The 12,257-nt window shown below is 41.8% G+C and overlaps 1 protein-coding gene across 1 annotated transcript in view; it reads left to right on the top strand.

The window, feature by feature from the left end:
- The first annotated feature begins 1,037 nt into the window (after positions 1-1,037).
- The window catches only part of LOC128738241 (uncharacterized), a 30,587-nt gene continuing 19,367 nt past the window's right edge, over positions 1,038-12,257 (top strand). The window contains exons 1-8 of the mRNA XM_053833235.1: positions 1,038-1,260; positions 1,353-1,488; positions 1,615-1,759; positions 1,882-2,206; positions 2,354-2,537; positions 11,205-11,324; positions 11,640-11,740; positions 12,010-12,101. Of these exons, the coding sequence (XP_053689210.1) occupies positions 1,038-1,260; positions 1,353-1,488; positions 1,615-1,759; positions 1,882-2,206; positions 2,354-2,537; positions 11,205-11,324; positions 11,640-11,740; positions 12,010-12,101 (1,326 nt within the window). The remainder of the gene's footprint in view (positions 1,261-1,352; positions 1,489-1,614; positions 1,760-1,881; positions 2,207-2,353; positions 2,538-11,204; positions 11,325-11,639; positions 11,741-12,009; positions 12,102-12,257) is intronic.

The following is a 12,257-nucleotide window of genomic DNA, read 5'->3' as shown; positions in this document are numbered from 1 at the left end:
GGATATAAAAGGAGAAAAATGATTGAAAATATGGGAAAACGGGACGGGAGAAGAAGGAAAGAAACACTGAAAAAACAGAATAAATAAATAAAAATGAGAAATAAAATGGGAGAACCGGAGTGGGAAGCGAAAAAAGGAGTCAAAAACAGAATAAAGTAAAGACGGAAAAACGGGGTAAAATAAAAGGCAAGAAAAACTGGACAGGTAAAGTGGGAAAGGAATTAGAAAAAAAAACTGGAAATGAAAACTGAAAAGCGAAAAATATAAGAGAAGAGATGAAAAATGGGAGAGAAATTAATAAAAAGCGAGTGAAAATTATGAGGAAAAACAACAATAGAAATAAGATAAAAAGGACAGAAGACGAAGAAAAGGGAACAATGAAACAGGAAACATGCGACAGATAAAAGGAATACGAGAGCAAAAAAGGAAAAGCGTAAGAAAAGTGATATTGAGCAAAAATCAAGAAAATGGTGCAGGGAAGGAAAAAATGGAACTGAAAAAGCGAAAAAACGGAACCTAAAAGAGGTAAAATGAGTGAGAGAATAAGAAGAAAAATGTCAAATTTAATTTCAAGTAAAGCTTCGTGTTTCATTTCATTTGTCTAATTTGTCCGGTTTTAGGTAAAATTCCAAATTACTCTAACTTCAAGTCCAATTTTAAGTCCAATTTCCAGTTCAACAAGAAGTAAAGTTTCAAGGCTTAATTAGTCCAAATTCAAGTCTAATTTAATGCCTGTCCAGTTCCAAGTCTAATTTGCAGTCCAATTTCAAATTTGATTTTAGATTCACCATCCTACGATTACTTCGTTTTCCAGACCAAGTCATTCTTCTGAAAAGTCGGGTGCCCCACCTTTTATATGTCTGGCCACGCTAGTTAGTCTAATATAAACCGGTAGATGATTCAGGATGTTGGTTTTCTGCCATTATAAAATAACAAACGCATCCTTGGAAAGCATTCTTGGTGATTCAAAATTTATCTTTTCGTTCGCAGAAACCTGAGGAAAACCCCAATGAAGATTACTTAGACTGGCTGTTGCCATGGAAGATACACGCCGTTCCAGGAAGGACCTGAAAAAGAGCCATGCCGATTCCTGGCCTAGCCGCATGTCGCTCCCGGCTAGTCCGAAGATAATAAAAACCACCGACGACGACACCGAGGGCAACAGCAGCAGCGATGTGTTCGATTATTGCCAATTATCCTCGCAGGCATCGTCCAGCGCTGCCCGGTATGAATACGATGCCATTAGCCCGCGGTTCGAACGTAAGCATGAAACCCCGGACTCTGGTTCGATTGGGTTAATTATTCATTTTCATTGCTGTTGTGGTTATTGCTTTCTGATTTTTTTCCCGCAGGGAAACGGTTCGAGTTCTGCTACCCGACGGTATCGAAAGAAGACTGCTCCAATAGCATATCACTGGATAATCATGACATAGATCGTAAGAAGAAACGAATTTATCCCAGTAAAACACCTGACAATTCGCTAGAAAAGTAAGTAATGGAAATTATAATTTAAAAATTTCAAAAAGTTCGAAAGTTACTCAAATATTCATTACGTCAATGTCACCCCGAGTCGGGGATTAAGCTAGAGTATTATTTTCCCCTCCATTTTCCCAGTGAACCAATTCTCCCGGAATCGAACGCCAGCTGCAGTTCACCCGGTCGCGGTAGCTCAAGGGCGAAGTCGCCCAGTCCATCACCTCGTCCTACGCGCCGTCAGCTGAACAGCGAGATCAATATCACGTCCAATCCGTGCTATCAGGTAAGTGCCACAGTACTGCACAGTAGACTCTCTCTCTCTTACACATATAATCCTTCGCACAGCATTTTGCACGAACGCGGCTAATGTCGGGATTTATTGCTCTGCTTTTCTTTTTGTTTCAGGTTCTACGGAATTCGCACTCGACGCTGGATCGAACCTGTTCGGACAGTGTGGTGTCGTTGAATTGTCACAAATCGACCAGCGATCTGACGCAGACCAGTGACGCCAACGCGGCCGGCTTGGGTGCTGCCGGGCGGAAGGGACGCCGGAGAAGCAGTCACAAGGGTGGCCTTGCCTATCTGGCCAGCCGGCGGAGTTCGCGGGATTCGGTCAAGAGCGGCGCCTCGAACACGTCCGTGTTTTCCAACGAGGATATCGGACCGCTGGCCTTCCAGGCATCCGCCCGAGGACGGCAAAGGCGGACTTCGAATTTCCTCGAACTGCCCAGTAAGTGTGAGATTAGTTTCGTTTTTTTGCTTGTTTATTATTAGACGATAGGAAATGCCAATCAGTCTATTGGGAATGGATAATGCTGTGCTACTTAATCCTTTCGAAGTTTTTCCTAAGTTGCTTTGTGCTTGTTCTCATTCACAGTTCCTGACCATGCTAGACCTCGCGTGTGCTCCCTTCCGGAACGGCCGTACAATCCTAGGCAGAGCGACGATCTGTACCGGTTGAGACATTTTTCCATCAGCAAGGGTACGGTGGTCAACTGTGGTGATTCGATCATTTCACGACGATCGAAGAGCAACACCAGCGTTAACTCGACGGCCAGTCGGTAAGTTGGAACAGTTTGGTTAGCTTTATGATAGTTTTTGTTTCTATGTTTTGCTTGGTTATTGCTCTTTTTGCTGACTTTTTCTATGAAATAGTGAAGTGCTTTTATATTGAGGATGAATAGTACCAGCATGCAATATTTCCTTCTAGGATTTTCCTAGAATTACAAGTAAAATAAAGGTTTATTTACACCAGACCAGACCAGGCTACTTTAGACATGCGCCTCATATCAAATTTTCATCCGATAAAATCTTTTTATTAGTTAGTTAATTTTACTAAAGCCTGCTTCAGATAGTATTGGAACAAAGACAATTGCGTGTATTTCAGTTATTTATCATTGAATTCAAGATATTTTCTTACACAAATGTAGCATTTTCTTCATACTTTTAAGAAAAAATACGGATAAAATTATTCGTCACGGTTTCGATGGAATTCTCGAACTTTTCCTGTAATATGGCGCACACTTTCTTCGCCCATCGTTTTGGCTATCTTATTCCACCAGGTCTTCATCTGATTGATGTCTTTGACAACTTTTCCCTTTGCCTTGAATCTTCTCTTCATGATTGCCCAGCATTTCTCAATAGGGCGGAACTGGGGGCATTTGGGTGGGTTTAGGTCTTTCGGAACAAACTGGACTCCTTTCTCTGCAGACCATTCTTGAACGACTTTGCTGTAACGACAGCTTGCCAAATCAGGCCAAAACATCACGGAATGGCGGTGGGATCGAATGAACGGCAAAATTCGATTTGGAGACACACAGTTTCGACGTCATTGTCTTATTTGTAACGAAAACTTTAGTTTTTCTGCCAAAGCTGCGAATGCTCTGCCAATTCATAAAATTTCGTGCAAATTTGTCGGCAAAAACAAATTTAAATTTGTTCGGAACATCCCCCCGAGCCGTTGCCAAGTAAATTTTTGACCTGGAATTTGTCCGAAATCAACCTTGACGTAGATTTCATCCTCCATCAGAAGACACCCGTCGAACTTGGTTAGCACCCGGTTGTATAGCTTTCGTGCACGGATTTTGGCCACACTATTATGTTTTATGGTTTGGTTTGACTGTTTGCTAGCTCGATACGACTTGATTCCTTCCCGGAGTCGAATTCTCCTCACGGTACCATGCGCAGCACCAAATTTTCTGGCCAAATCACGGTCCGACAGACTGGGATTCCTCTTGATGATCTTTAAAATCTTACCACGCAGTTGCCGGTCGATGACTCTGATGACTAGCTTGAGGCTTCCGAATCGTCGTCAATGTTTCCTTATATCGTTTGATAACGCGCCATACGGCATTTCTGAGAAATTTCAGCTGTTTAGCTAGCCTAGATGCAGACCACAATGGGGTTTCCAAATAACTGTGCACCATTTTTTCCTCTCTTTCGGCTTCCATGTTGTTTGTTTACAAAATACAGTCGTTTTGCGGAATGTCAAAAATACATAGGTGAAGCCAATAAAATTTCCGAACTTCCAAATCCGTCCACCAAGAGCGCCATAATATAAGCAAAAGTTTATTCCACTTCTGAATGAATCAAGCTTTATTTTATAGTAAACTAGCTGAGTGCCCGATCTTACTCGGGAGTCTTTGTCTCACAGACACTAGTACATCGGTTATTGTAACCGAAATGCTAATACTGCAAAAATACAACGCTTGTTTCTCTTTCGGCCGTTTCTCCCCATTTGGCAGCTCCCCCTCTTTTGTCTACCCAGCCACCTGCACACCTGTTTTCTTTACGGAAATCCCTATAAACCCTATAAAGAAAGGAAAACAAAGCAAATTTTCCTATTTGCACCTTCCGCTTCTAACAATGGCCACCCCACCCATAGGAAATGAATAGTTTTGTTATTGTACTTTTCTAAACACAGCTTTTTATTTATTTATGAGTTTAGTATTACATGCTATCCTAATAAAAAAAGTAGAAGGTGCAGCAGTGTTTCTTGGAAACAACAAACCTGTCATTCCTTTCATCTCACTTTAAGACAAAACTTGTTTGTAAACAATGTTTTTAGTGTCACCACCAGGAGCAAGTATGCACAAATTATTGGCTGAGCCCACTCTGCAGCATGCCACATAAAGTTTACCAAGGTAAAACATGGTGTTCTCAGATGAACTCCACGCTGTTTTAATGATTACCCCTGGGACTCAAACAGAGTCGGCCAACAACAATTAGCACTAATGATCGAACACTTTTTATACAGGTCACTTTGATTCGGTGCATAATTACACTTGACAAATCTACAGCTGCGAGCATTGCAGTTTAGTGTTTCGTATTTTGATTTTTTCTGTTGTACGAATAAATTGTTACAGTCTTGTGGGCGTCCGTCCTCGTCAGCAACCTCCGGTCATCAGCTCCTCCTTTTGTCCTGTCCTTATGGGAGAACCGTCTAAACATTTAGGTCCCCCTGTTGTCAACCCCTTCAGTGCTGATTCTCTTATGTCAAGGAACATGTGTGCCAAGTTTGATGAAGAACGGTCAAGCCGTTTCGGAGTTATGGCCTCCCCCCCTATAAGGGACCCTCCCCCACCTATTAAGGAACCTCTCACTCCCCATTTTTGTTGAACCCTCAGTTCTGATTCCCTTATGTCAAGGAACATGTGTACCAAGTTTGATGAAGAACGGTCAAGGCGTTTCAGAGTTATGGCCTCCCCCTATTAGGGACCCTTCCCCACCTATTACAGAACCTTCCCCCCTTTTTGTTGACCACCCAGTGCTGATTCTCCTATGTCAAGGAACATGTGTGCCAAGTTTGTTGAAAAACGGTCAAGGCGTTTCGGAGTTAAGGGCTCCCCGCCCCCTGTTATGAACCCCCGCCCTCTCTTTTGTCAACATCAAGGAATATGTGTGCCAAGTTTGGTGGAGATCGGTCAAGGCGTTCTGGAGTTATGGTGGAACATACAAACATACTCACGCTCACTTTTATATATATAGATTAAGCTTTCAAAATCTTGTTAAAATTAGTTTGAAAATAGAGAACCTTCAAACTATTATAGCACAAATTACCTTTTTTTTATTTTGCGCCGAAATTTTTTTTGTACTTTGCTTTCCGTTTTTAACCTGTTTTGCGTATCTCCAAAGTGTTTCGACTTTCGATAGATAAAGAAAAACAAGCCATCGTTTTAATCGATCTAGCACCCTATTTACCATCAAAGCCGAAGAAATAACAGTTTGTAATTTTCAACCCTGATTCATTTCACACTGAATAGCTTCATTGAACCAGCATGTTTGAAGGATTTTTGCACTGGACCATCTTGCTTATAGGTACTATTTTTAGGGAATGCATAGAGTTCACTGTTAAAATTCAAAATAAAACATTAATTTCCAGTTTAATTTAAGCCATTACAAATATTTTATAAAATTTTTGTCCATCCGGTGTTCGGCCACTGAAGGGAGGGGCGAAAAAAAACAAAGTGAATTTTTTAATCGAGCAAAAAAAAATATGGATTTTAAGAATTTTTATTTAAGGTTTAAACGTGAAAACCGAATCTATTCTTGCTTATAATATATACGTTATTATTTTCTATGCAAAAATATACGAAAAAAGACAAAAACGAAGGAAAATTTTTTTGGACGATTTTCGGAAATTCCATTGTTCGAATTTCCATTTCTGTTTCGTGCTAGAAGCGTTAATTCAACTCGGAGACTGTTGCGGCACAAAGCCGCAATATGACCGCGTTGACCTTCACATCTAGCAGAACAACAATAGCGCTTTGTCTCATCTTCGACCGAGTACACTGATTGTTGTTCTGCTAGATGTGAAGGTCAACGCGGTCATATTGCGGCTTTGTGCCGCAACATATGGTGACAGCGGTGGGATACGAACCCACGCCACATTTATGGCTGGTGACTCAAACCAGTTCTGCTAGATGTGAAGGTCAACGCGGTCATATTGCGGCTTTGTGCCGCAACAGAGACTCATTTTTCGAGTTTTTCAGACCCCACAGACAATTGATTTTAGAAAAAGAAATTTGACTCATATCCTACAAATTATTTTTTTTGCCCCCCGATTTTTCAAGCCAATTTCCAAGGGGGGGGGGGGTGACAAAAACTTTAAATATGATTTGCAATGGCCTTATTTTATGCAATAAAAACAAAAGTCGCTTAACATCGGATAAATTGACAGCTGTTCTAGAATAATTTTTCGAAAGGTATTATGTCGTATACCAGCAAAATCTGGGATGGTTAACCCTATTTAACGGTAGCCGGGATGGTAAGGTCGAACTCCTATTTGACTGAGTCTCGAAAGGCTGTACCCCGCAGAAACCACTTCTAGTATGTGTACATTTTTCTATATTTACTGACTAACAGCAATTATCCTTTAGTTGAGTCCGAATGTGTGGCAGCGAGTAGGGACAGCATATACCCAACAGTTGTGCAGCTTTAAAGCTGTGCATATTTTCGGCCGAATATGGCATTCAGCTATTAGTGTTTCGTCCTTTCGTGATTCGGCCATTTGTGTTTCGGCCATTCGTAGGTAATCCGCGCGAACAGCAATTCCCGGGACCTGAACGCAAACGAACTGACGAAATTGCCAGCGAAAGCACGTGATGCAACAATACCGACGAAACGAGAACTGAGGAATATGCGACCCCCAGCTTATTGTTGGAACTAGAAACTCTGCGAATTTCGTGCCAACTCCACCAAGGCAAGAAGAAGCTTCCAAAGCGAAAGAAGAAGAGCGAAGAGAAGGGTTTAGAGTGGTCAGCTCTGCACTTAGAAAGATGATAAAGAAGAGTAAATTAAATTGTCGGGAGGAGCTATGCGGAGACGCGGGTCCACCCATGCGGTAACACATGAAGAGTAGTGATTGTGAAGCTCAATAGTCCAACGAAGCCAACTGAAAGGTGTCCCGACAAGTTAAATCCAATGTTGAGGAGCCCTAGCTGGAGCCTGATCCGCTCGTCTGGTCACCTACACTGTATGACGTAGCGGAAGGTGACGAGGTCCAGTGCAGATAGGTGTCCAACGACGAGCTAATGGCAGCTGTAAAAAAAACTGAAAGTGAACTGAGAGTGCCCAGATGGAGTCCCCAACGTGACCCTGAAAACGTCTGAATTTCCCAGGGAGGATGAAAATACAGAAGCTGGTGTACCTGCGGGAGATCCCTATGCTCATATGACCATAGACCCATATGCTTGCTGGATACACGTGGAAAACTACTGGAGAGCATCATTTTGGACAGGTTCACGGTATGTTTGGAGGGTGATCATGGACTCTCTGACCAGAGTGACAGTTCAGGTTTCGTAAAAGGAAATCTGCGGTGGACGCCATTTGCACAGTGATCGAAATAGCTGAGAAGGCATGCCGTGCAGTGTGGTAACGATTGACGCCAAGAACGCGTTCAACAGTGCCAGCTGGGAGGCCATCGCTATAGCCCTCCACAGAATGAGGCTCCCTGACTATTTCTGCACGATCATGAGCAGCTACTTCGTGGGTCAGGTCCTGTTTTACGAGACAACCACCAAGAGACAGAGGATTATCAGAACTTCAGCGGCAGTGCCGCAAGGCTCTATCCTGGGTCCATCTCTTTGGAACGGGATGTACGACGGGGTACTTAAACTGATTCTGCCTAGAGGCGTGGAGTTCGGTGCCTTCGCCGACGATATCATAGTAGTAGTAACAGGAGAGTTGCTGGGACAGATCGATAGACATATTCGGAAGCTGGATACAAGGGGTGAATTTACAAATAGCCACAACACAAGACGGAAGTTCGGTCAGCAACCGCAATGCTGCCTAAATAGCGGAGATCGTTGTGGGAGAGCACAATGTTTCATATTTCAACTATCACGTTGACTACACTAAGAATAAAGTTTGGTTCATAGTACGAAAACGAGCGTTTGTTTTACGAATTCTACCACAAAGTGGATTCGTAAAATAAACGTACGTATAAACGAAGGGGTATTTGAATTCATTGTATTTGAAAAATGCTTCGTGTATTATACGAATGTTATTAAAAGCAAAACAAAGCCTGGGTGCTACATTCCGTTATTGAAACTTGCCCTTCTAATTTTATACGACAAACTTCGCAGTAGCAGCGTTAAAATCTCACCGGAATAAGTAGAGATTGAAAAGAAGGTACCGGCTCAATGGTCGCCAGTTTATATCTGTAAGAGACGAGATTCTTCCCAAAATAGTCTTCTGTACCTAGATGGAAAACGTTCAACGTGACAATCTAAGGAATCCTGCAAGGGTGACGGTGCGTGGTGCGCTTTACATTGGAGGGCACTTCCTTACCGGTTCACGTCTCAACAGGTAGATAAATCTCTCGAGGATGACTGTGACAAAGTGCGTGTTTTGTTGGAGGGCATTCGGCTCTCGATGGGTAGAACACGTAAGCTATTTTGGAAAGGGAGTAAGTGTCCGATGCGAAGAATGATTAAATGAATGAACTGGAAAATTTCGATATAGACCGATATAGTGGTTTTAAGTTTTAATTATGAGACTTGCCGCAGCGACTATTGGCAATGCACTGCTTGGTTCTATCACACATACCGAGTAGATAACAGTCTATCTTCTCGGTGGTAGAGACAAAGAGCAGTTATACATAAATAATGTCGTCGCATAGGAAGTGTGTGCGTAAACGCGGAGAATGCATAGAATTAGAAGAATAAAACAAAATTAGGCATTAAACTACCTAACATAACGGGCGGCATGCAGTACCCAGGTAACCAATAAGCATTTTCAATGCAGTTTAAATGCAAGCCAATAAGCATTTAAGTTGCCTTAAATGCTACTTAAATGCTATTTTGGCAAAATATGCGGCTACTTAACTGCTAGCCCTCATATAGTGCTGGCAATGCTTATTTGCAGCTAGTTACCGACAAGAAGAATTTAAATAGAATTGTGGATGCCAATTTACAACAGTTATGCAGTCAAAAGGCTGATAAACAGCAACCCGCAGTATAAAACGCCAGGGATGCTAATAAACGATTGATTTACAGCTTATTCTAATGCTTATTGTTTACCTGGGTAGTTTAGTGAATAAAACATTCGGATACCAGCCGATAGAGCGTGAGTGCGAGCTCCACCTGCGATTGCACAACCTGATATATTTTTAGTCTGTATTGAAATTCACCAGTTCTAATTAATCATTCTTCGCATCACGCTCAACACGATACGTTTAAAATTTAATTGCAACGACATTTAAAGAGATACCCGTTTCGCGCCAAAGGACGGAATGTAAAATGATAACAGAGCTTCACATTAGAAGATAAAAGCAATCAACTTTATCACACTTTTTTAGGAAACATGTGATGAAAAAGCTTCGAAAATCATTTATTTCAATTTTTTTTGCCTTTGAAAAGTTACTAAATTTTATGAAGTAGAAGATTTAAGGGCAATACAATTCAGTACAAAATTTTCTCAGCTGTCGAATGAAACTATCCCATCTAGCACCAACTCGTATATCAATGTACGGAAATTATCGTAAATATCTCTTAACAAATTCGAAATCGTAACTAAGCCTTGATAAAGTGGGATCAAGTTGATATTCTATCGTATATAATGATAATAACTGACATACATACGATTTTCAGCACAAAATCGCATAACAGTATGGAGCGAGTCGCGCTTAATCGGATATTATCGTATATGCATTCTTATATAGTCGTAACGCTTAAAATTATTCGTAATCACGTATATCGCCTCCAAAATAGTACGGATAAGCCAATTTTGCACATCAAATATGATTTATTAGCATGTATATCTGAACATAATGCTGATTTTTATTTTTTTTATACATATGAAAATGCTAGCTGAGTAACAGAATAAAACTAGCTAGTATATATTTAATATTGGACCTAATTTAAAGCAAATAGAACCGAAAACTAAAAACGTTTAATAACTATGTAACGATTCAGATTTCACCGTATGCGTAGACGGATTTTTTCCTCCAAATGTGGTTCTCTATCACCCCCTGAAATATTTGCACCAAGCTACCTAATACTCTGTATATTTATGTGCCTAGTAAAAGAGAAATCATTTAGATTTCGTAGAAATGATTCAGACATAGAATTTGTCAAAATATGATTCAATTATTGTCCCCTCACAGAGGTAGTGACTTTGAACTAAAATATGTGTTCCTGTAGTTCAATAGATAGAAAGCGCAATTCGCCCACGTTTACGTTGGTTAGTATCAAATCACCTAGTGTAATTGGCGTTATTATACAGGCTGTTTGTGAGGTCTTAAGCCGTTGAGAGTGATGGCAAAGAATGAAAATTGCCACAGTAGAATGAATCTCTTTGATCGTACTACAGTAGCAATCGGATCGGGGGAGGGCAAAGCACTTGGCCCATCCTAGCATCGAAACAGAACGCTGTCATTTGGTGGTGATTGATAGTGACGGTTCTGTTACGGTTGAATTCTGGTTGTGTTGTTCACCTTCCACAGTGCTCCTCTCTTGTGTGGTGAACATTGGCCGCGTTGCGTTGGTGGCAGTAGAATTTAGCTGATAATAAATTGCACCATAATTAATTCACTTTCGCCGAAAAATAGTAACACAAACCACTATGGCGTGGAGCAGCGAAGCAGGGTGTTCATCGGAAAGCACATTTATTTAATTAACCTTTCCCACTTTCCTACTGTACCGTTACTCTTTCGCCATAGGCTCTGTGGCTTGCTCGCATCTTCCGATACTTACATGTATTCGTTTGTCTATATTTGTCAATTCTAGCGCCAGCGAACGTTCGCCCTTTGACGGCTCCTGCTGTGGAGGTGGATATGCTACGGTTGATTCGTTGCCTTCGTCCCCGGCCCCGGATGACGACGACGACAGTGAACCAATTCCTACAAGGTAAAACTTCATTCTGACTATGGTACGAGCGAGCGGCCAGGGAAAATGTTCAATCAGAGTAGGTTATCACAGTATGACCCTGAACTGAAACTGAAAGATGGCACTTATATAGTAGGCCACGTAAAGTGATAAACTGTACGAGAACATTAGTTCGCTCCAGTAGCCGCTTGTCTAACGCGCTGTTTCACGTACTTATTGACTTTCATGTGCATTTCCATGGCTGTGTGCTTTTCGGGGACGCCCTACAACTTACTATTTATCACTCAGCTTTTACTAGCTCTTCACCATCGATCGTAACATTGCCAATTCCCGTAGGTACCGCGTGGTGATGCTTGGCGACTCCGGTGTCGGCAAAACAGCCCTCGTCTCGCAGTTTATGACGTCCGAGTACATGCACACGTACGATGCCAGCTTGGGTAAGTGAGTGAGAGTCGAATGACAGACGTCGTAGAGCACCAGCCAGCCGATAGTCTTGAGGCTTGATAGTTTTTAACGAAATTAATTATCTGTGAATTAGCGGAAATAGGCCACCCCAAGTGGCTCTAAGCTAAACTAAGACACCGGCCGGGGTGGAAAAGAAAATGTGTGTATTTCTAGTCTTTTTTTACTCGCTATCTCTGTCCTCTACCTTCATTTTTGCGCGTCTCTTTCTCATTGTATCTGTTTTTTTTCTGTTTATTCCCAGATGATGAATTTGGCGAGAAAACCGTTAGCGTTCTGCTCGATGGCGAAGAGTCGGAGATGATTTTCATCGATCACCCCAACGTGGAGATGAGCGTACGTATCTATCATAGTATAGCACCCAATTTAGTCAGTTTAGTTATTTGTTGATTCTGCTTTCTCGCTCATTGCTTTTACTCACCCACGCACAACACTGTTTTACTGTGGAATGCGCCGTGCCGACACGGCACTGCACCCATCCGGAAGGGGCTT

Source organism: Sabethes cyaneus, chromosome 2 (assembly GCF_943734655.1).
Source record: "Sabethes cyaneus chromosome 2, idSabCyanKW18_F2, whole genome shotgun sequence".
NCBI classification, from domain to species: domain Eukaryota; kingdom Metazoa; phylum Arthropoda; class Insecta; order Diptera; family Culicidae; genus Sabethes; species Sabethes cyaneus.
The sequence above is the reverse complement of the archived record's forward strand: the minus strand, read 5'-3'. Positions and strand labels throughout refer to the sequence as shown.